At 34.4% G+C, this 25,749-nt stretch overlaps 1 protein-coding gene across 1 annotated transcript in view; it reads right to left on the reverse strand.

The window, feature by feature from the left end:
• The window catches only part of LOC136027948 (E3 ubiquitin-protein ligase NRDP1-like), a 55,592-nt gene that overhangs the window by 26,933 nt on the left and 2,910 nt on the right, over positions 1–25,749 (reverse strand). Inside the window, exons 2-4 of the mRNA XM_065705420.1 lie at positions 14,674–14,816; positions 11,629–11,917; positions 5,465–5,620 (exon numbers count right to left, since the gene is read on the reverse strand). Coding sequence (XP_065561492.1) covers positions 5,465–5,620; positions 11,629–11,917; positions 14,674–14,816 — 588 coding nt within the window. The remainder of the gene's footprint in view (positions 1–5,464; positions 5,621–11,628; positions 11,918–14,673; positions 14,817–25,749) is intronic.

The raw sequence follows: 25,749 nt of genomic DNA on the forward strand, positions 1-25,749 counted from the left end.
CTCCCAGATTGAATTTTTCGTATTCCTTGGGAAATAGTCCATCAAAATTATTCACTTAAATGAGGATAGAAGACATCCTTGTTTAATTCCAGGTTCAACACGAAACCAGCTACTAACCTCAACCCTGCTTTAACCGCAGTACTGGTACAGTGCCCATCACCTTAATTTATTTATCTGGTATATTATACAAGGGTAGGGCCATTTCTAAAGCTCTCCTATCGGCTGAACCAAAAGCTTCCTAATAATCTGTAAAACAGAAGTTTGTGGCTAATTTGGCAAGTTTCGCAAAAATAAAGTTTCTAGAAACTTTGCCCAAAATACGAATATTATCTTGATTAGTTACAAAGACCTAAATCACAAATCACAAGGACAGCCAAGTACATTTAGAAGGGCTCAAAGAAGTCCTGTTAAATTCGTATACGTAGGTTTATAATTCAAATATTTTTTTATATAAAACTATTGTTAAAAAGTAATTAAGAATATTGTAATGATGAGTCCTCAGAAGGTCCTAATGAGCTCACATTACTCACGATGAGGCAAATCACAGATTATAAAGATAGCCAATTTCGTTTCCTAAAGGAGCGCTTTAAATTTGTCAATTGATATTTTTCTATTCTCTATTTGCTCTGTAGGTAGCAAATTACTTAATAATATGATGCTTTTTAGACAGAGAGATGCTGTAGACAAAGTAATAAGAGGAGAACATGGTAGAGAGAGAGGGTAGAGGATGTGTCGACCAAATTTTCACTCTTGGGTTAATAATTGAGAAGTCCTTGAGTTGTCAAACCCCTTTGGTCCTCAGTTTTATAGATTATGAGCGTGCGTTCGGTTCTGTTGATAGAGGAGATGTAGCAAAGGTCTTATCCTTGTATGGTATACCAGACAAATACACTAAAGCGATTAATGCTATGTACGAGAATAACACTGTTGCAGTTAAGGTTGGAAATGAGGGTATCAGCTGGTTTTGTGTTGAATCGGGAGATTTCCCAATATTTTTCGTATGCCCAATAAGATGTCATTCAATCCCTCAATCTTCTAGCATATTTTTCGAAATTACTTTTAATGCAAACAATTAGTATATATATATTAGTGCATTTATTTACTAAGATATCGGTGATATGCCTTGTAATTCTATCCCATGGTAATCCTGTCGTTGTAATTACCACTGACATCTACAAGCTATCCAATTCAAGTAAAAAAAAATATCAAACAGCCTACTGCTTATTATTAGACTATAACTAGGCTTCTAAATTTTCTAACGACTAAGCAAACAAATAAGTAAAGTATAAAAGTATTCAGAATTTGTAACATATGAGACAAATAAGTAAAAAATGAAATTGTTCCGAATTTCTTAAATATTATGATTTTTGTTTCAAATAACACACACAATAACAGACATTAACAAAAGATAAATAACAAAAAAAAATAAATATAAAAAATAAGCAACCAAAAAGCAAGAAAATCCACAATTAAAAAAATGTCAGGCTATTCTTTTCAAGAAATTACCTTTTTCTAAAGAAATAAAACTAAATTAAAATAAATCAATTTACTAAAAAATAACTTTTTTAATAAAGTAAGGACAGACTAATTTTTTAAGTAATTAATATAGAAGTGGATAACCAAGAAACTGATTCTCTTTTTTTTTTTTTTTACTTTAGCGTTTCACTTCTGTTTCAAAAGCAGAAAATTGAAACGGTCAATACTCAGTTTGAAAAGCAATATCAACACAAACGACGCATAAAGAATACGTATCATTTTTTCATTTTTTAAAAATGTATAATCTCTGTCTTAAATTTTGAGAAGAAAGACAAAAAAAAATACTTGACTGTAAAACAACTTTTGTAAGCACTAACTACAGTAGCAACGAAGCGAAAAATTGCTCCAAATGAACAATTTTAGTCAACTGAGCAATTTAAGCAACTGGGGGAAAAGCAACAACGTCTTCCATGTAAAAGTGTGTTTTCATTCACTTATGGTTCAAGACAAAACACAATGCTAGTGTTGTCTACAAACCGTTTGTCCCATAACAACAATGCACTGGGATTTCTTTAGAGGACATTTTTAACTATGCATATGTATTTTAAGGAGGCAGTAGAGAGGCGAGGGGAGGGGGAGTTCATGTCGTGTTTCAAATCTAAAACTTTATTTGAAATTCATAAATCACTAAGACCATGAATTATAAAAATGCATTTTAAATGCATTTTAAATGTATTTTAATGTATTTATAAAATGTAACGTAAAATATATTTTAAGGAGACAGTAGAGAGGCGAGGGAAGGGGGTGTTCATGTCATGTTTCAAATCTAAAACTTTATTTAAAATTCATAAATCACTAAGACCATGAATTATAAAAAATGCATTCTAAATGTATTTTAATGTATTTATAAAATGTAACATAAAATATATTTTAATGAGACAGTAGAGAAGCGATGGGAGGGGGTGTTCACGTCATGTTTCAAATCTAAAACTCTATTTAAAATTCATAAATCACTAAGACCATGAATTATAAACAATGGCTGAAACTTTTTATGGACAAAATACAGCTTAATTACATAGGATTAATGACAAAATACAGCCAAGGCCTGATCCTTGGAAGATATCTGTAGTTATCCCCCTATTTAAGAAAGGTGATGCAAGTTTGTGCGAGAATTACCGACCAATCAGCTTAGGAAACTGTCTTGGAAAAATTTTGGACAAAATCTTAAACAAAAGGCTGGAATTATGGCTGGATGAGAGGCAAATTCTGAGAGAAGAGCAAGCCGGTTTTCGTAAAGGATACTCACCATCTGATCAAATGTTTGTTCTAAATGCATTGGTTAGTAAGTATTGCAAGGGAAACGGAAAGTTGTACGTGGTTTTTCTTGATTTAAGTAGAGCATTTGATAATGTTGACCGTATAATTCTGTTTAGAACGCTTTTAGGAACGGGAATTCCGTCACCCTTTTTAAGGGTTCTTCTCTCGATGTATTGTTTGACCAGAAATGTGGTAAAGATATCAGGAAGCGGTATATCTAGAGTTTTTTAATGTAAAAGGTGTAAAACAGGGTAGTACCCTATCACCGAAACTTTTTGCTATTTTTATAAATGATCTTGCCGAATACCTTGAAAAAGGTGGGCGCCAGTTGTACACCTTGGAAATAAACTATTATCATTACTAGTATTTGCCGATGATATTGCCTTGTTCGCCAGATCCAATTCGGAGCTACAAACTCTGTTAGATTTAACAGCTGAATATTTAGAGGAAAAGAAACTGAAAATTAACACAAAAAAGACAGAGGTGATGATTTTTTGCCGTAGACAATCAACAGGAAATAAAGATGAAGAAAGTTTTAATTTGAATGGTGAAGCTGTGAAGGTTGTGTCTCAGGCAATATATTTAGGATTCCATCTAACATCGAACGGAAGATGGAGCAATCATATTTCGAAGATGGCAAATCGAGGAAAAGCAGCAATGGCAACGCTGTTCAGGAACAGTAATTTGACGGGAATAGGTGACTTAAAGATGCACAAAAACGTGTTCAACTCAAAAATAAGGCCAATCCTCCACTATGGAGGGGAAGTATGGGGCCTAGAAGTGGTAAATTCATTAGAAACACTACAGCTACAATATTATAAACGAATGCTAGGTCTGCACGCCACAACTCACACACTTTTCATCAAGGGAGACTTGGGACTTTTCTCAATGAGAAAACATAGACAGATCCAACTAATTAAGTTTTGGCTGAAAATACTGCAATGTCCCTCCTCAAGACTCATCAGAGCAGCGTATGATGAATTACCCTGGGACAAAAATCGTCATGGCCCTTCCATGTCAAAAAACTACTGGACAGCACAGGTCTATCGTATGCATGGAATAGAGGAGAGGGCCCAATCTCAGATCAAAAAGCCTTTCTGTCAGAGATCCAAACAAGGCTGGAAGACCAAGAAATTCCGAAATGGTGGAATGACCTTAGCCAGTCGGAAAGCTTAAGTTCTTACTATAAGGTGAAAGAAAATTATGGTGAAGATTTGTATTTTAAATTAGGGATTCCAAAAAAATCCCTGAGGTCTTGGATGCAGGTGCGAGCAAACTGTCTCCCTCTTCACAGTATTTGGAAAAATAGGTGTCACCCGGAAATGCGGTATACTTGCCCAATTTGCGGTGATCTTGATGGGCTAGACCATTTTCTTTTCAGGTGTCAGGGGCTAAATGAGCTAAGAGGGAGCTTTCTTGGAGTGGATAGTCGTGAGCCCCTTCTTGGAACTTTGAAGTCGACGTCGAAAATAAATATAGTAGCAGTGGCAAATTTTGTCCGGGAGGGTCTTGTTATTCGAAAGTCGATTGTTACATAATTTAGTTTGTTTGTTGTTATATATGTATGTATACGGCCTGAAAAATGGCTTTAAATACAGTCATTCATTCATTCATTCATAGCTTAAAATTATAGCTTTCTATGGACTTTCTATGGAATATTAACTTTCTATGGACAAAATACAGCTTAATTACATAGCTTAAAATTATAGCCTTCTATGGAATATTAACTATCTACGGACAAAATACAGCTTATTTACATAGCGTAAAATTATAGCTTTCTATGGAATATTAACTTTCTATGGACAAAATACAGCTTAATTACATAGCTTAAAATTATAGCTTTCAATGGACTTTCAATGGGATATTAACTGTCTACGAACAAAATACAGCTTATTTACATAGCTTAAAATTATAGCTTTCTATGGAATATTAACTTTCTATTGACAAAATACAGCTTAATTACATAGCTTAAAATTATAGCTTTCTATGGATTTTCTATGGGATATTAACTGTCTACGAACAAAATACAGCTTATTTACATAGCTTAAAATTATAGCTTTCTATGGAATATTAACTTTCTATGGACAAAATACAGCTTAATTACATAGCTTAAAATTATAGCTTTCTATGGACTTTCTATGGGATATTAACTGTCTACGAACAAAATACAGCTTATTTACATAGCTTAAAATTATAGCTTTCTATGGAATATTAACTTTCTATGGACAAAATACAGCTTAATTACATAGCTTAAAATTATAGCTTTCTATGGACTTTCTATGGAATATTAACTTTCTATGGACAAAATACACTAACCAATAAGCTTAAAATTACATAGATTTAGAGCAAATGAGCAAGAAACCAATGTCTTATTTTATGTAAAAAACGGATATTCAGCTTTAATTAGCTTGCCCAAAATACTTGTTGGTATATTTAAGTTTATTTTCAAGAGGGGAGGGTGTCTATTCCTTGAATATTAAAATTTATCATTTAATACAAAATATTCAAGGAAAAATAAAACACAATTCTAAAAATGCATCAATTTTTTTTTAATAAAACTTGGTACGAAAAAAGAAACCCAGGGAGAAGCATACACGTATTCAAAGGTAAAATCTTAATTGCAAACCAATCTGCTACAATTGCTCATTTATGGAAGATGACGAAGAATTACCTGTAGATGAGCATCCGGGGTTGATATCATTCCACCCCACCGAGTAACTCTTGCTCTTGATAGACTATTGGACCATCGAACAACTTCATCAGCTTCCATTTGATCAGTTAGAGCTCGTATAGCAGGATTGTTTCCACAAATGGATCTCACCAAATCCTAAAATAAGCTAGAATAGTTCATTTTAGTCAATATCATCATTATTATATGACAGCATATTATATAAGCATGAATATTTTTGGTGAGCATGCGCACCGTTTTGTTTTATGCCTACTGCAAGATGATAGCTGAATAGTTCAGTTGAATACCCAGGTAATTTTGTTTTATAATCACTATGATGTGGCAGTATAGCATAAAGAGTTTATTTTTTCCGGTAGAATATGGTACATAGCCAGAGATAAGGGTTCATAGGGATTAAGGACATTTCTAAATCTTGCTTAGATTGGGAAGGTATTAATAATGGATTTGCTCTTTCTACGACTGAGATGGAAGGTATCCTTCGTAATAGTATATAACCCTGCAGATCTAACTGATAGATAATGGTGACTCAAATTTAGATAACTTCGAAGACAACACTGCCTTTCCATGACGAAAGTAAAACAGTTCAAAATAGAGATGATACTTTTTATTGACAGTGAATAAATATAAAATTATTTAACTGGATATTTCGAACACATATACAGTGTTCCTTCTGATGATACAGTTCTGATATACAGTTTTACTGCTGATGATGAACACTGTATATGTGTTCTAAATATCCAGTTAAATAATTTTATATCTATTCACTGTCAATAAAAAGGTATCATCCCTATTTTGAACTGTTTTACTTTGGTGACTCAGATGAATTTTATATGCAGTTGCAGGAACAAATAGACAGGATTCCAGGTAAAAACATGGTCTTAAATACGAGGCGTGTTTTTAAGTAAGATCTGTTAGAACATAGGTACACAAAGAAGATTATTTAAAAAAAAGTAAATTTATTTTCAAAAAGTACATTTACTCTATTTGCCCAGTTGCCCAGTTTGTTGCCCAGTTCTCTATAGTTGCCCAGTTTGTTGTAAAAATTATCATAATTCTCAGCAAATTTTAAAGTAACCTCTGTATAAAAACTTGCCGCCAGTTTTGGTAACCAGTATTTCACTTCCGTTTTTACGCCGTCATTATCATTGTAAAAGTTGCCACTGAGGTGATTGTTGAAGTGGAGAAACTGATAGTAACCACTCAGCACAAGACCTGGACTGTATTGTGAGTGATCTAAAACTTCCAAGCCAAAACTGTCAAACAAATTACGGGTCAGACGAACAATGTGAGGTCTCGCATTGTCATGAAGAAGGACAATTTCCTTGATCAGCATGCCCCCTTTTTTTTATCATTCTGAGGACCTTTCTGAGCGTTAGGCAGTATGCTTCTGCATTGATAGTGGCTCCTCGTTGCATGATGTCAACCAAAAAACATCATGTCTATTCCAAAACACCGACACCATGATTTTTGGTAGGGAGAGAGTTTGTTTGGCCTTCAAATTTTCAGGGAAGTGGGGGTGTTTCATTCCAGGTTCTGTTGCCTCGATTTGGACGTGATATGCGAAACCCATGTTTCGTCTCCTGTTCATCCGGTTGCCACCTCAGTGGCGACTGTTACAAAGATGAAGGGCGGAGAACATTGTAAGAATAGCAGTGAACTCTTGGTTATTGGAGCTGGCGTCAAATTTTTATGAAGACTATACTTTAAAATTAGTTGAGAGGTTTGATAAGTGTTTGAAAAAACTTGGTAACTATGTCGAAAAATAGAGTAAAGTATATAATTTCTGAAAAAAAAATTATTTAAAATAACCTTTTGTTGTGTGCTTATGTTCAAACGGACCTTACTTAAAAAACACGGCTCGTATTTGGAAATTTTAATAACTAAATGAACAAACATTTTTCGGATTACGATTTTCGTTAATCAGACTCTGATTATAGACATTTCTTCTGGATTCTGTTCATTTTGGTGGGCTTTTTTGGGCTGAAAAACAACTTCCTAGTTACGTTATCTATTCCGAACTGTCTCCAGATTGTAGGACAACATATGTAGATATAAATATACAGGAGTCGGTGGTTATAGGCTTGAAATTCTTTGGGCAGAACTTCGACTCTTGTTGATAGAAGAGCTTTGTCAAATGGTGAAAACCACCTTGAGCCTTGGCTATTCTACCACATCCGCCATCTTTACTGATACTACTGCCCATGTAAGTGCAGCCATCTACTTGATTAATCTTCTTGTTACCCAGCAATCTTCAAATTCATTTATTCCCAGTCACTAAGCGACTCAGTTTTCTTAATATTAATTTTCAAAGGTATTCCAGCAACATGAGCCCTCAAAACATCCTTTATTTCGCCAATCTTTTAATTTAGAATGATCAGATCATCAGTAAAATCGCTCTAGGGGCTTTAATTACATGTTTGATTCTAAGCTCCCAGGTTGAATTTTTTCGTATTCCTAAGGAAAAATTCCATCAAAATTATACACTTAAATGGGGATAGAAGACATCCCTGTTTGATTCCAGGTTCAATCCGGTTCCATTCCAGAGTACCAATCAAGATAGGCTTATGATTGCAGAAAGCCTCCGTACAACTAACGGTCCTAAGGACTTTTTGTTGTCCGGTTCTGAACTGACTTAAGCGATTTGTGTTGACTTAAGAAGAGTTAACCTGCAATTGCGAGACTTATTGCTTTTCCTACGACCATAGCAATTTCAATGATTTTTGTAATGTAAAAATTGCAACTTGGAACATTACACGGTTGACAAACAACTACCGTATTGAAATTTTGACAAAAGAGTTCAGATGCTTTGAACTCATCTGATTAGAAATTTCAGAAACTCATATCCCAGGGGTAGGAATCACGAGACTTGTTGATACTGAATTTATTTAATCAGGCATGAATGATGGGAGAACTCTAGTTTCTCCTTTTCCAACGAAAATTTGCAAAGTGTCAATCATAGTAGTATATACTCCTGTAAAGAAACGCTATATGGAAAGAGTAGTGACTATTCAGATGAATTTCACTTACTGGGACAAATAGACATAATCCCAGGTAGAAATATGGTACTCTTATTAGGGGATTTTAATGCCCTTGTTGGCAGGAATAGGAATAGATGGCATCCTTGCCTAGGTGAATTTGGTCTAGGAAAAGAACACAACAATGGTTACAGACTCACATAGTTTTATGGGTAAAACAATCTTTTTACATCTAATATGGTATTCGGTAATCAAAAAGCCCATAAGAGATGGCTAGGGCACGTTTTGTGGATGAAGGATGACAGATTGCCAAATATTGTACCTTTCGGCCAACCATCTAGAGCTAAACAGAAAGCAGGTGGTCCACATTTGGGGTGGGCGGATGTCGTAAAGATAGAATTAAAGAAAATTAAAACTTCCTGAGAGCATGCAGAGGGAGGCTTTGAATGGACTGGAGTAGAGGAGGAGCATGCTTGGCGGTGCTCAGGTCATGCTCAGGCATCCTCCAGTAAGCTGTTAGTAGCAGTAGCATTAGACTAAGATCCTCCAGTAAGCTGTTAGTAGCAGTAGCATTAGACTAAGGTCCTCCAGTAAGCTGTTAGTAGCAGTAGCATTAGACTATGGAAAAGTGACTAATTCTTGTCAACTAACGGTTGTTAATTTATTGACACATCCGGCAATATCGTTAATTTCCTAGATTCTTCTTGATTACATTGCTTCTCAATTTCCTATATTTTTTTCATCTAAAATAAGAAGTTGTAGGATATCAAGCAAAGGACCAGAAAGCAAAGGAGGTTTTACTTTCTGGTGGTTCATTGTCTTTTTTTGTCAACAATCTCTTTTGTGCCATTGAAAAATTCAAAAAACGTTATTTTCAATATTTTTAGCTAAAAAAAAAAGGGGGTCGCAGAAATAGAAAACGAAGAATTTTTTTTTATTAAAAACATGTTGATTCGATTCAGAAAATTAAAGTCGATCGGACTTAGAATGAGTAATGAGCAGGGGCAGATCTAGAGCAAAATCTTCGGGGGGCCCAATGTGACAAAGGGGCCAATAACTGACCAAATTGACCAGTTAATTTTAAAAAAAAAGAGGAAACAAGGGACAAAAACATAATAAGACGGCACCATATAAAATCTTGAACGAGGGAGAGGTCCTTCCGGATTGCCCTGGATCCGCCAGTGGTAGTGAGTAATATCTCAGACCATACCGCCTTTCCATTTATAATATAAATAAAATGAAAATACAGAAAAAGTGAGAAAGATTTAATAAAGCAGTGAACTTTGAAAAACCAAATAACTGCTTTGTACAAATAGTAATACAATTCCATGCGTGAAATTGTATTTACTTAAACAAATGATATATTAAACAAATGAATCTCACACTCCCTCTTTACAATTCATTAAGTAAAGTTTATTTATTAATTTTTTTATGTTTAATTTATGTAGTCAACATTTAACTATATTAAACTACCTAACTTAAGTTAATTAATAAACTATTTTACTAAATAAATGGATTTTCATTTTACTTATAAAATTTTACTAAATACATTTTTCCAATAATTAAATGAATTAATTATTAAACAAAATTGTTAGTTTTTTTCTAATTTTTACTTTTACCCTGACTGGATTCAACAAGGGAATCTTACTCTACCAGATCTTGTTGATTTAGTTTGAAAAACAATATTAATTTATAATATTACATACCTTATTTATATAACACTAAACACCTAAAATTACCAGGCAATACCAGTATTTTATTTATCAGGTAAAACCAGGTATACCTGGTTTATTATGGTTAATGTTACTGGTCTACTTTATTAGGGTAATTTTACTGGTATATACCTGGTTTATTTACCAGGTATTACCATTTGAAAAATGGTTGGTTTCTGTACCTGGTTGACCTTAATTAATAAGTATGACTAAAATTTCACAAAGTTTTCGTCTTTTTTTCCCAATTTTCTTTTTGGAGTTCCTAGGGTAGCATCACATTTTGTTAGTGTTCCCAAACTGAGTAAAAACAAATCAATTAAATGAATTTGACAACGCTTTTCGTTTATAAGAATTCAGACATTAATAATCTCTTGATTCATTTCTAACGACAACTGGGCCTCCAAAATGAAGTTACAACTTTTGAAGCTTTTTGGTATCATATGCTTTTAACTTATTTTTATGCTGATTTTTCACCCACTTTTCTCTTTTCTTTTCTAAATTCGGCACATTGTAACGGAAACACTCCGTTACAATGTGCTAAACACACAGGTGTAAGGAGATCCTTTTCCTTGAATACTAGATTCCTGATTTTTCCGTTTTTTGATATGTTTCGCTGTACAATTGTCTATTTGGGAATTCAGGCAATCAGAGTTCAATTTAACTTTCCTTGATACAAAAAAAAGGGAAAATCAGTGTCATTGTATTGGTTATTTTTATCATGAAGATAGCTAGTCTTCGAGCACCTTGATAAAGATATTGCTTAAGAGTAGCTCAGGGCAATATACCTTGAGGCACACTCATATGATGGCACAACTTTATCCATAGTGGTGCCACACTTTATCCTCTATTCTTTATACCACAACTGTGATGCCACAACTTTATCATTTATCCATAGTGATGACACTGCAAATTATACTATCACACTACCTTACATACTACTATACTACTTACCTTATACTATTACCATTACCTTACCTTATACTATAATGTCATTATTACACTATTACCTTATCCATAGTGATGCCACACACTGCAAATTATACTATCACACTACCTTACATACTACTATACTACTTACCTTATACTATTACCATTACCTTACCTTATACTATAATGTCATTATTACACTATTACCTTATCCATAGTGATGCCACACACTGCAAATTATACTATCACACTACCTTACATACTACTATACTACTTACCTTATACTATTACCATTACCTTACCTTATACTATAATGTCATTATTATACTATTACCTTATCCATAGTGATGCCACACACTGCAAATTATACTATCACACTACCTTACATACTACTATACTACTTACCTTATACTATTACCATTACCTTAGCTTATACTATAATGTCATTATTATGCTATTACCTTATCCATAGTGATGCCACACACTGCAAATTATACTATCACACTACCTTACATACTACTATACTACTTACCTTCAGTACTTGGATTTGCCTCATTTGTTCGGAGATTTTGGACTTGGTTTCAGCGTTTTCTGTTTGTAATGTGGCCACCTTCGTCTCCATATTGACCAATTCAATCCTCAAACTCCTAACACAATTGTGGTCTTTCAGCTCATCAAAGGGTATGGTTATTCCACAGCCTAAGCTACATGGTACTGGCCTTTTGGGATTGAACTCACATTCAAGAAGATGTGTCTGAAGTGCTTCCAGTTTTACAACTGCTGGGCAGCCATGTTTTTCGTTGTCACACATCAAGCTTAATCTATATAAATAAGCATATAATATCAGCTATAATATCAGTTTGACTGTCAAATCCTATTGAAAAAAACCAACAGCAAAAACAGTGACACTAAAATTTAATGAAACTAAATTTGTTAATTTAGATTAATTCTAACAACCCAAATGTTCAATTTGTCAATGTCAATAGAGTGAAAACACAATCACGCCCTTTAAGCTCAACAAAAGATACAATGAAAAAAGGAATCACCAATGCAACAGCACAAACACATAAATAAACAAATACCACAGAAAAAAAAGGACAAAAGGAGAAAAGGAAGACAATTTTCCTACATTAGTAATTAATATAGATCAGTACTTGAATGAGGCCTTAGCCCTACCCATCCATACAATTACGTAGGTCAAACTCTCATTAGCAATGATTTGAAAAGTGAAAATCTTCTCTCAAAGTGGACAGGAAATACTATGGATTCAATTCAGTTTACAGTGTTTGGGAGTTTTTGGAGTTTAATTAAAAAATAATGTCATGGATTTATCCACATTCAATGTAGTGCATTTTAAGCTTTATTAGCATTTTAGGCCTTTAGTTTAGATAATAAAAGAAGGAAAAACAAAAGTCAATTATGCTATTTATACTTTTAGACGCAAAAGACCAAACAATTATTAAATTACCAAGAACATCAAGAATAAATTAGTTTAAGGACAAGCGGCAGCAGACACAACCTTTTGAGAACCCCAGGTTCACTGCTATTGTCCATTGGTTTAGCAAAATACTTACTTAGATGATTTTTAATTGAACTTGTTCATAAAGAATTTAATGAATATTCCCCTAAGTCCCTATTTAAAAAAACATTATGATTTATTTATCTCTCATTAGTGATGAAGTGAAAAATGAAAATCTTCTCTCATTAGTAATGATTTTGGCATCAAACAGTGGCGGTCTAAAAAAAAGTGGCCAGGAAATGCTATGGATTTAATTCATTTTACAGTGCTTCATATTAAAAATCGTACTAACAAATTACTGAGCAAAAAGTTCTAATGAGGGTTCACCTAAATAATGACTGGTAGTTAGGTATACCATTTTATTTTAAACACTACAAATTTGACTAAATTACGTTCAGTTCTAACAATTTTGATTCATCGTAATTTAAAAACTTGGCACTTCCATGGTACAAACTCACTAGCATTGAGGATGCAAACAAAATAGGTTCGCAAAGTACTACTACTAACAACTCATATGGCAGAAAACAATAAGATCAACACACCACACAGTCAAGTTAACTTCAAGGCTTGATTTAAGTTACCTTAATGGTCAACATTCCTAGGGGGAGGCGAGGGGGGTTGGCAATATGCAAGTTTAAGCCATGATACCAAAAGCTAAAACCCATGGCTTGCTATTCAAGTTTAAATTTCATCAAGTTATTTAAGTTTAAGGCCGTGATTAAGTGAACTGATGGAACTCGAAAATCCCATGTTAAAATCGAAAATTTATTTTTAAAAAGTACTCAAGTATTCATTGGCGGAAGATACCACTTTTAATATCAGGCCGTAGCTTCTTGGGGATGCTACAAAATGTTTGCTAGGATTTTGCTCTATTTCCTCAATTGCTTAGATATCTTAGAAAATGTCTAGCTCTTTTTTACAAATGTACTCTATGAAGGATATTGCTTTCAAAACAAAATTGGTACTATCATGAGCAGAAGACAATGACCTGCAAGATGATTGCAACCGTTTTTCGATGTACTTTCCTGTTTTTGAACAGTTCCATAGAATATTTTCAGCTACCTGAAATTTTTACAAGTTTTTTTGTCAGAAAGAATCGTGTCAAATCTCTGATAACACCCCTAGAGACCAGATTGACAAGTTGGTATAATTAACCTGCTATTTCCGCCAATGAATAAGTGCTATTTAAAGGGTTTTTGATAATCGACGGTCTCTAGAGAATTGAGAGACAGAAGGCTACCCTAACTTTGATTTTGAACCTTGATGTTTTCAAGTTCACTTAATCCCATTACAACACTTCCCATTGCCGTTAGTATACTTTTTTAATGTTACAAGAATTTTCATATTTTTGAAGTTGCATTCATATGTGTAATACACTTGTACGTCTAAATAAGAATATTCATGCAGCTTCTGCTCGTAATTGAATTTCTTGCTGAATAGTACCAAGGTACAGCTAACAAGAATACAATCTAGTTAAGAGCATAACAATTAAACTTAGTTGACCAATTCATTAATAGCTGTGGACCCAACAACCAAAACGTCAATAATTGTTGACACATTCTGCACCATCAATATCTCTGGAGGATCTTTCCCCCTGATTAATTTTGTGATCATTAGGATTAGGGTACTATGCAAGGAGAAGAAATTATATATATTTAAGATACATCTCTTAATCAGTTATATTCTTCTTTATTGCTTCATGTTTTATCAAAATTACCCTTTTCACTTGATTACCTGTGGCTGTTCCCACTCAGTTTCTTCACTGGTTCATTCCTCTACACTAGTGACCGTCTGTATTTATTTATTTTATGTCTAGATATTAATATCATTGCAACATCTTTTTGCATGTGAATTTCGTGGTGTGTAGATACAGGATACAGCTAAACAAGATACACATCAGTTGAGAATATAACAACTAATCTTAGTTGAGCAATTTACCAATAGATGTGGTCCCAAGAAACGTCAATGGTTGTTGGCACGCTCTGCGCCGTCAATATCTATGGAGGATCTATCCCCTTATTTATTTGTTGTATTTGACAAATAAAGATGAATAAATACCTTGAAAGAAGATTTCTCAGAATCCTTGGAACTGGTTTTAGAGCATCAATAGTTAAATATCTTCTATCTATAGGACAAGTTTGGTTTCTAGTTAGCCATTCAGTAATACAGCTATTACAAAACGCATGTTCACATGTTGGAGCCTTGAATGTAAATATAAAAATTATACACAGTTATATCCATGAACACAAAATTAAAATAAAGTAAATACATACAGATGTCTAGCAACAATAAAAAAAACTATTTAAAAGTACATGCTGAACCCCAGCACTCAAAATCTGACTAGCATTACTCCAATTTAAACTTATATAGGTAGAAAACATCTGTCGGGTTATGAATAGAAAAAAGTAGTCAATAATATTTCTGGAACATATTATGGTTGACTGTGTTTTCAGATCTGGACTCTGAACTGTTCGATCTGGACTTCGCGGACGACGTTGTCCTTCTTGAAGAGTCTAAAGAACGGTTGCAGCAGCTACTTGACACTATTACCGAGAATGCAGAGAATGTCAGGCTAAAGATAAACATTGACAAATCAAAGAGCATGGCCATCACAACCTCGCCACTTGTTCTCCATTGCAAAAACAAGGATCTAGAACAAGTTCAGGAGTCCAAGTACCTGGGTAGCTGGATTGATTGTGATGGAGAGATCTCGACCGGGATTAAACATAGAATTGGACAAGCTACAGGTGCCTTCAATAGATTGAAGCCTATTTGGAGAAGTAATGAATATTCAATGCGACTGAAGCTTCGACTCTTCAACAGCAATGTACTCTCAATTCTCCTTTACACAAGTGAATGTTAGAAAATAAACATCCAACTTGAAAAAAGGATCCTTGCATTTGGAAATATGAGCCTCAGAAGAATGTTGAATACAAGCTGGTAACAAAAAATTACAAATGCAGAAATACGCAGAAAAACAGGTCAACCTCCAGTCATTGAGTTGCTGAAAAGAAGGCGATGGGCATACCTGGGACACGTTCTTCGTATGGAAGAGAGCCGCCTTCCTTGAGCAACCTATGAATGGAAGCCAGACGGTAGAAAAAAGAGAGGCCACCCCAAACATACATTGAGACAAACATATGACCAAGATCTGAGAATGGCCGGCACCTATATCATGTGCGCCAACGATGGCTCTGGAGGAACTAAGGTGTAAGGAAGGTGTTTTCTGATATGTGAAGGTTAATGTGTTTTGGATCACAAGAATAGGAGAAGATATGGTTAATGACAGCACTGGTGGGTTGGTAGAAGGCCAAAGGGTTATGAACAAGAAGTAAAAGGACTTATGTGTTTGATAAGAGATAAATATGAAGCTATAAAAGAAATAAATATGAAGAAATAAATATGAAACTAATGCAACAAAAGAGTAGAAACGTTCAATTTTCCAATCACCAATCCTGACATATGCACAGGTAACTAATGTAACCAGTATCCTCTCCCTCTTTTGAAGCCATATATCTGGCCTTAAATTATGCATCTATGCCTTCGAAACCAGAAATTACTTTGTATATGAAAGGGGCTGCTTCCTCATCAACGCCCCGCTCTTTACGCTAAAGTTTTTTTTTACTGTTTTAAAAAGTAGAGTTAAGAGAAAGAATCAAATTTTAGCATAAAGAGCAGGCGTTGATGAGGAGCAGCCCCTTTCATATACGAAGTAATTTCTGTTCGTTTTAAGTTTGAATGCCACTCCTTACTTTCTGTTAAAAAAGCTTGTTTTTTTTTATTTAATAGCATATATATATATATATATATAAATATATATATATATATATATATATATATATATATATATATATATATATATATATATATATATATCTGGGCGTGACATTTGTTGAGAAGATTTTGGAAATTCTTCAAGACTGGTTATGCTGCATGTGGGTGTGAAACAAGGATGTACTTTATCTCCTAAGCTTTTCTCCTTGTTTGTTAGTGATTTAGATAGTTTTATGAAAATTAATGGAGCTCCTTATGTATCTTTGGTTGGTTCAGGATATCATGTATGTTATTTTCAGATGACATAGTTCTAGTGGCAGATAGTAGAGATTATCTTCAGAAGCAATTAGAGCAATAAAAATAGATTAAATAAAAATAAAATTAATAAAATTGCTCTAATAAAATTAGAGCAATAGCAATTAGTAATAAAAAATTACTTAGAAAAGAAGGATTTTAGAGTTGAATGCTAAGAATCAGTAGTATTAGTATTTAGGAGCAAAGGGAATGTTGATTCTGGGGATGACTTTAATTTTGGAGGAATTATGTTAGAGGTTAAAGAAGACTTTGTTTATATGGGTGTTAAGTTTAGTGCATTAAGGGGGATGTCTAGGAATATAGAAGATTATAATTTATGGGGTAATAAGCTAATAAATATGCTTTTGATCAGGTAAGTAATGTAATTTAGGTCAGCTAGCTGACTTGAGGATCCAGAGGAGTTTTCCAGACAAAAATAGCTTCTAGTCTACATTGGGGTTCTGAGGTTTGGGGTTTTTCTAAAGCAGCTAAGCTAGAAGTAGTTCAGCTAAGATATTTTAAGAGAATTTTAGGGTTGAAGGATTCATTTAGTTCAGTGGTACTGACAGGCGATTTGAGGCTTTTCACTTTAAGGAGTATTAGATTGGTTAGAATGGTGAATTTCTGAGAGACAATAATGAGGCTAACTAGAGTGTGGCTTCTTTGGAGACCTTGAATGACAGTAGACGTGATTCATGGCCAAGAAAATACTGGACCTTTGTGGCCACCCAGAGATATGGAATGAAGGAAAGGGCCCAATGGATGAAAGCGTGTCAGTATGGAAAGAGGTCCAGCAAACACTAAACAACCAATAAAAACAAGCATGGCAAGCTCACAAGGACCAATCTATGTCTTTGAGGTTTTTGAGGTAAATTTGGGTTGAATGAAGAGGATTTGGAAAATATATTGTTGGTAAGAGGGGTTAGTTTGGATTTAGGTGAGAGAAGAAAATTTTTAGGAAAGTTTAGGCTGGTGACTGGCTCCTATTTTTGCCCTATGTGTGAATGAGAATTTATTTCGTTTTGTATCCGAGTATGAAGAGCTGTATGAGTAGCGGAATGAATGTTTTGGACAAGCGTTTGGGAGTGAACGCTGGTAAGTTGACCAGATAGCTGAGAAGAACCCATGTGCTACAACCCATGTTAAACAGTTATGTAAGTTTCTTCTTTGGTCAAATTGTTGAGCCTTGGTGTGTTTCTTTTTTTGTTTTTTTGTTCTTCTTTTTCTTTTTTTGACTCATATTATCTAAAGTTACTTTTTGTTCTTGAGCTTTTATTTCCAATTAGTTTCGTCTAAAGTGGGCACTCAAAGACTTTTCAACCATTGTTGATTTAAATGATCATTTAGCATACTAAAAAAAAAGAAGACAAATCAAGTGGATAGTTGATCTTGATTCTAGCTAAGTAATGTAAAACATGCTAAATTAAAATAAAATTCTAGTTAATGGACTTTTTATATTCTTGGAAACTGCCCCTGTTAAGTGAACAAGACTCCCAGGGATAAATCTAGGCATAAAATAAAACCCCAAAAGGTGTTAGCAAGCTATTGTTCCTACTTGTCCCTTATCACTAGGGGGTTTAAAGATTATGGAGATGACAGGTAAAAATTTTGAAAAAAAATGTTTCAGCTTAATTTTGACATTACACTCTATGTTTGCCTGTAATATTTTTTAATAATATTTTAAATCTAAAAAAAAAGATTTTCGAATTTTTAAAACCTTGGCCTATAAATTGTAACTGACCCCAAGTAGGGGCAGAATCATAATTTAGTGACCCTCCTAAAGGAAATATTAATAAATAAAAGAGCATTGCCATTAGATTCCTTATTGTATAGTTGTTCTAAATATCATATTGTTTTTCTGACAATAGACTTCCCCCCCTCTTTCTGATGGTCCTGGATATAAAAGGATACGGCGTTAGACTTTACAGTCCGTACCGGCGGTGCTGATCTCCGTTTCTTGGCCCTTCAGCCAGGAAGTGCAATGGGGGGCTGGGGGCCAGCCATCCTTTGCTTTGGCACACCCTTCCTGTTTACCTTCCCCAGATTTCTCCAGGTACCCATTTAGAGCTGGGTCGACACTGGCTAAGCTTACAGAGTCACGCCACTGACCCTCGTCCCAAACTGAAGAATTGGGTGCACTGGGATTCGAACCCGCGTCCTCTCAGACAAGAGATCCGAATCCAGCGCACCAACCCATCCAGCCAGGACGTGAAAGGATAAATAAATAAGTAAAAGAAAAACACTAAAACAATGCCATTCTTTTGTAGAATATGCACCATAATTCTATTAACTGGATTACCAGGTTTTTTCCATTGTTATTGATATTTTTGGTCATTTCAATCAATATTTTTATCCAATATTGTGAATGAATTGTTCATGTAAATCTGAATTGGCATAAGTCTTGAATGCAAGAAAAGTATAAAGACAGTATACAGAACCATAATATTCATGGCATTTGTAAAAAGTGTTTTACTTAGTTCTAGGCGTTTACCCCCCCCCCCCAGAAGATCCCCCTTATTTTCCACTCTCCAGTGGAAAATAAGGCTTTTCAAATTTGAGAATTTTATAAGACTTTTGTTTTGTTTTTATTTTCCATAGGGGGAAGGAATTTTGATACTTATGTATTATACACTAGTCACTCAAATTTACGCTTTGTAAAACTCAAGAAAAAACTGGTTTCTTTGTTCATTTCCTTCAGCTTAGCAAGAGACAAGACAAAGAGAAGTGACAGAATAGATGGGAAATATATTATTTGAGCTATATATTTGCACATAAGGGACAGTTTGCTTTAAAAAAAAAACTAAAATAAAATTCTCTAATTTGGAAAGCAAAAATCAAATTTCAGTATTTTCTGCTGGGGGTAAATGCTGGGGGGAGGGTGTAAACACTGGTCACCATTTTACTCAGTGCCTTTAAGACGAGTGTCATGATTTTGTCTCTGTGCATTCTGATGTATTTCATTACTTCCATAATGTGTTAAAACTAAGGAATTTATTTTTTATTCTAATAACAGTCAATACCTAGGGGTCCAATTCTTGTTTGTTGTATTTTTTTTTATTTTCCATTTGTAACAAAATAAGCCTATGCTCTACTCTGTTCTTTTTTTGTTTTTTTAAACAGGAGAACTGGATGAAAAAGAAGACACAAAAAAAATTTTGTGTCATGATAAAAAGAATTTGTGAAGACAAAAAAAAAATCACAATTGAATTTCAAAAAATTCAAATCAGCAGAGGAATATATTGTTGAGTCATGTTTTGGATCATTGTGGGGAGGGATGGACTGTACTGTATGGAAGATGACCTTGATATTTGGAAAGAACTTAACCATGGTGTTTATAGGTGATTCTTTTAGTTTTAGAGGAGCTGCTAAAGTGACGTTTTACCAAGGTATGAGGCTCAAAACACTTTTTATACTTTATTTGCAAACTAGGGTAAAACCCTCAGAACTCAGACAGTGCATAATCTTGGATATGATGTGTTTAGATTTAAACATTTCAGTTTGGCTGATGGACTACAATCTTAGAAAAATTTGTTCCTTGACAACTACCTTAGACAAGAGTTACCCTTACTGCCTATTACTACCCTTACTTTACTACCCTTACTGCCTATTCAAATACAATCATTCTGCTGCACAATGCTTGTCTTAGATCAAATTTGTTCAGGATTCACTCTATGATTAAGATACTTTGATCAAATTTTAAGATCCTATGTCCAAGATTGGGCAGCATTCCAAGATTAGACTCTACTATTGGCTAGCAGCTGCATTTAAAATATCCAGCATTGTATTGTATGTGCATTTAAAATATCCAGCATTGACAACTACCTTAGACAAGAGTTACCCTTACTGCCTAGCCTAATCAAAAACAATTATTCTGCTGCAAAATGCTTGTCTTGACAAGCATTGACAAAATTTTTTTGAAATTTGCTTGTCATTGCTTGTCCAAAAAAATTTTAGACAAGCAAAATGCTTGTCAAAAATTTGTTCAGGATTCACTCTATGATTAAGATACTTTGATCAAATTTTAAGATCCTATGTCCAAGATTGGGCAGCATTCCAAGATTAGACTCTACTATTCGCTAGCAGGTGCATTTAAAATATCCAGCATTGTATTGTATGTGCATTTAAAATATCCAGCATTGACCAACTACCTTAGACAAGAGTTACCCTTACTGCCTAGCCTAATCAAAAACAATCATTCTGCTGCAAAATGCTTGTCTTGACAAGCATTGACAAAATTTTTTTGAAATTTGCTTGTCATTGCTTGTCAAAAAAATTTTTTGACAAGCAAAATGCTTGTCAAAAATTTGTTCAGGATTCACTCTATGATTAAGATACTTTGATCAAATTTTAAGATCCTATGTCCAAGATTGGGCAGCATTCCAAGATTAGACTCTACTATTCGCTAGCAGGTGCATTTAAAATATCCAGCATTGTATTGTATGTGCATTTAAAATATCCAGCATTGACAACTACCGTAGACAAGAGTTACCCTTACTGCCTAGCCTAATCAAAAACAATCATTCTGCTGCAAAATGCTTGTCTTGACAAGCATTGACAAAAATTTTTTGAAATTTGCTTGTCATTGCTTGTCAAAAAAAATTTTTGACAAGCAAAATGCTTGTCAAAAATTTGTTCAGGATTCATTCTATGATAAGATACTTTGATCAAATTTTAAGATCCTATGTCCAAGATTGGGCAGCATTCCAAGATTAGACTCTACTATTCGCTAGCAGGTGCATTTAAAATATCCAGCATTGTATTGTATGTGCATTTAAAATATCCAGCATTGACAACTACCTTAGAGAAGAGTTACCCTTACTGCCTAGCCTAATCAAAAACAATCATTCTGCTGCAAAATGCTTGTCTTGACAAGCATTGACAAAAATTTTTTGAAATTTGCTTGTCATTGCTTGTCAAAAAAAATTTTTGACAAGCAAAATGCTTGTCAAAAATTTGTTCAGGATTCACTCTATGATTAAGATACTTTGATCTAATTTTAAGATCCTATGTCCAAGATTGGGCAGCATTCCAAGATTAGACTCTACTATTGGCTAGCAGCTGCATTTAAAATATCCAGCATTGTATATGGCTAAAATATTCAAAATAATCACACAATTATTAAGAAAATCTAGACTGAATCAATGGTAAAACATTATAATTTCTAGTTGGTAAAATTGAAATTTTGCAGTGATTTAACTGCTAAAGTGGGGATTATGCTAGCTATCAGACTACTGGGTATCTTACCCCAGATCAATTTCTGAGGGTTTTATTTTTATTGCATAAGCATTGAAAAGCGTCTGTGCCCCTTGGTCAGGGAAGGGCTGCACATAGGTACATCAAAATACCTTCAAAAGGGATAATAAAAAACCTGGATCTATTCCCAAAAGTTTAAGTAGCCTAAGGTTTGGAAATTCTTGAGCTTTTCTAGCCTTCCATTTCTATTCCTTGCTACCCAAGGATGCTGCAATGACTTAATGGTGCTGCATAAGGTAAAGGTTAAGATTAACAGCTCACCAGAATGAAACAAGTAACTTGCAGTTACTTTTGTAGCTTCATGAGCATAGCATAGGTAATTAGCATAGCATAGGTTACTTCATGAGCTTAGGTAATTTTATATGTGAGTATTAATTGTATATTTATCTTTTATGATGTTTTAGTTTTATATATGTTGTTGTCATATTATTTTAGTTTAAGATTCCAGCTTTTTTATAGAATAGAATAGAATATGATTTATTAGCTAAAATAGCACACAAGCTAGCATAAGCACATCAGAACAATTACAATGATAAAACAGATGTTAAGGGATAAACATAATTACAAAGTTAAATCAATTATTAAAATGCAAAACAAAATAGGGAACAAAAGAGTTTTTGTACCTCATGGTCAACATTTGCAACCTTAAAACAAATAAAAATTATTTTTTATAGCAACCTTAAAACAAATAGAAAGTATTCCACATATGAAAAAGATAGCCCCCTCCTAATTTTTTAAGTGCTTTTAAAAATGCTTCTTATTGTTCTCAATGAACACCCTGGTGTTTCAGGCGTTATTCTTAGAGAACTGGAAGGAAAATCAAACTTTAGCATAAAGATCAGCATATTGAGAGGGAGCATACCACCTCATATATGTAAGAATTTCTGTTTGTTTTAATGTTGTTCCTTACTTTCAGTTAAAAAACATTTTTTAACTTAATCTCTGATCATTTTTTTAAATAATACCAGGAAATCCAGCTCCCCTCCAAGGAAAATTGCATACCCCCACAAAATTTGCCTTCATGGTGAGTTCCTCCAATATAAAATGTCCCCCTGCCTCCAGAAAAATTTACACCAATCAACACCTTTTTCACTGAGTTTTCCCACCAGAAAATTTCTTGTGGATGATTCTGCTTGAAAGGTTATTCTTAGCATAATTTAATTTAACAAAATATATTAATTTCTGATAGTTTTTCAGATCATGCTGAAAATTCCCCTCCATAACAGAGAAATAAAAAGAACTACATATAGGAATTCTGGCAAATTTCCCCTGGAAAGTTCAACCCCTACAAATTCCCCTCACCACTTGGGAGTACCAACTCAAGTCTTTCTTTTTCAGACAGAGCCATAATTTGATCAGATAATAAAAATTAACATTAACAAATAAGATATCCAAATTTGCATGTATCCAGACTTTGTGGAAACCCAGTAGATGATTCATTCCCCTCCCCCTCCTCTATATATCCATAAGCTATACACAATATGAACATAAAGTACAAATTGTATTGTTAGATTCTTTATCTTATGCTCCTTTTCAACATAATAATTATAACCCTGAAAGTGCATCCTCTCCCCTAACATAGTACAGTTCCAACCAGGCTCTGAAATGAAAAAGGCCAATGCCCTTTCTTGCCTGCACCTTTCTGATATTGATGAGAAACTAGAGACAGAGATAGTCATGTATGTATTAGATATCTAGACACCTACTAGTAAGCAATAAGAAAATTCCATGGATCCAGGAAGAAATTGCCAGAGAAAGTCAATTGAGGATTCTGTTGAAAACAGTCCACAAAGGTTGGCCAAAATGCAAGAAAATGTGACTGACAGAGGCTTATGATGAGATTGGTCATATCCAAGGAATTACAGCAAGACATCTTGAAACAACTATATGTTGCACATCTTGGTATGGAAAAGACCATGCACAGCACTCAAATGCTGGTTTACTGGCCAGGCCTAAATGCAGACACAGAGCAGTATGTCCAGAGTTGCCCACATTGTGCCAGAAAATGTCATCAAACCAGAAAGAGCCTATGATCAATCATGAGATACCAATTCTTCCATGGCAAAAAGTTTCATCCAACCTATTCACATTGAACAATACTGACTATCTTGTGACTGTGACTATAATAGCCACTTTTTGATGTGGACAAACTCAGCTCCACTACATCAAAGGCCATCATCTCTAAACTCAAATCCCACTTTGCAAGATATGACATCCTATCTATACTAATGTCTGACAGTGGCCCTCTGTACTGCTCAGTTGAATTTCAAGAGTTTGCCAAAACTTGGGGATTTGCTCACAGGAGATCAAGCTCTACATATCCCCAGTCCAACAGTCTTGTGCCCAGACAGCTAAGAATCTCATGACAAAGGTCTCAGAAAATAGTGAAGACCCATGCTTAGGAGTCATTAAATCCAGGAGCACACCCATGGACAGACTAGCCTTACCATCCCAACTTCTAATGAGTAGTTAACTGAGGTCTTTTCTGTCATGTACCACTGGCCACTTAAAACAAAAATTGGTCAGCAGTCATAAGTTCTTGGAGAAATGTATGGTTCTTCAGAGACAATAGAAGCATTGTCAAAACATGGTGTCAAGGTTGTTACCATCAGTAATGGTGGGAAAATCAAGTTTATGTGCAGAAAACTCTAGGTGGGATGTGGAGCACAGCAAGAGTAATTGCCCAATCCAAGTCTCTGCAGTCTTACATAGTCAAGACAAAGGATGGATCTGTCATCAGATAAAACAAAATACATCTCCCAAACTGCCTTGGTAATGATTCTGGGACAAAAGAACTTAGTAGTCAAACTGTCATAGTTTTGACCCCATTTACTACTTCAAACAAGGCTGTTCTGCTTCAGAAATCACCTCCATGGCCAGTAAGTCCACTCTACAGATGTTCCTACACTGCTCTGCTCCTTGCAAATAGAACAGTTGGGGACAGAGACCACCCAATTGGAATCCTCAGTTCAGCATCATGAAACAGTATCTGGTTCCCAAGTTGGCACCAGAACACAGTTTGGAGGACTGATAGAGGCCACCAAAGAGATTGAACCTGTAAATAGTTATGTGTAGTGGAAAGTGAGCCTAGTGCCTTATTGTACTTTGTTAAGAAGAGTGTGAGAGTAGAATTGATTAGTGCATAACTGTTATGCACACCAAAAATACACACAAGAGAAGCAAGTCTAGCACCTTCTTGCAACATAAATAAATTTTAGTGATGCCCCTCTCTGCATCAGTATGGTGTGAAAATGACACAAACATGAGTCATGTCATTCATGGTTAAAAGAAGGGAGATGTAGTAATTGACCTTAGCCCATATTATGATTCCTTTGCTTGTGCTCTAGTAGTAATTGCTTACTTGTAAAAGCCTGGGTTAAATAAACTCTTGAGATGGGTTAAGAGACTCTGGAACTCTTCAGAACTTCAGAAACTCTGGGTTACTTGAGATGGTTGTATAGCCTATGGTTAAGCCTATATGAGATTAATAGAGGGAGTTGGGATAAATTGTCAAAAAAGGAAGCAAAAACTAAATGAATATAAAATTAGTAATCTAAAAGTTTGTCTCTCTTAGCTGTAGCATGTCTCTTTCCTCCTGATTTTTTACTTCTAGATTCAAAGGTATAAGGAGAAAAAAGGCATAGGCTACTATTAAAAATTCATCAAGCATATAAAATTTGTCTATGCTATACTAAGGAGAGTAAGAATGAAGTTTGGTTGTATGTAGGCTATTAATGAATGATATAGGCTAGCCTAAGTAGCCTGAACATTTTATAATATTTTACAGTAGCTTCTTAAATTATGTTTTCTTTT

Source organism: Artemia franciscana, chromosome 6 (assembly GCF_032884065.1).
Source record: "Artemia franciscana chromosome 6, ASM3288406v1, whole genome shotgun sequence".
NCBI classification, from domain to species: Eukaryota; Metazoa; Arthropoda; class Branchiopoda; order Anostraca; family Artemiidae; genus Artemia; species Artemia franciscana.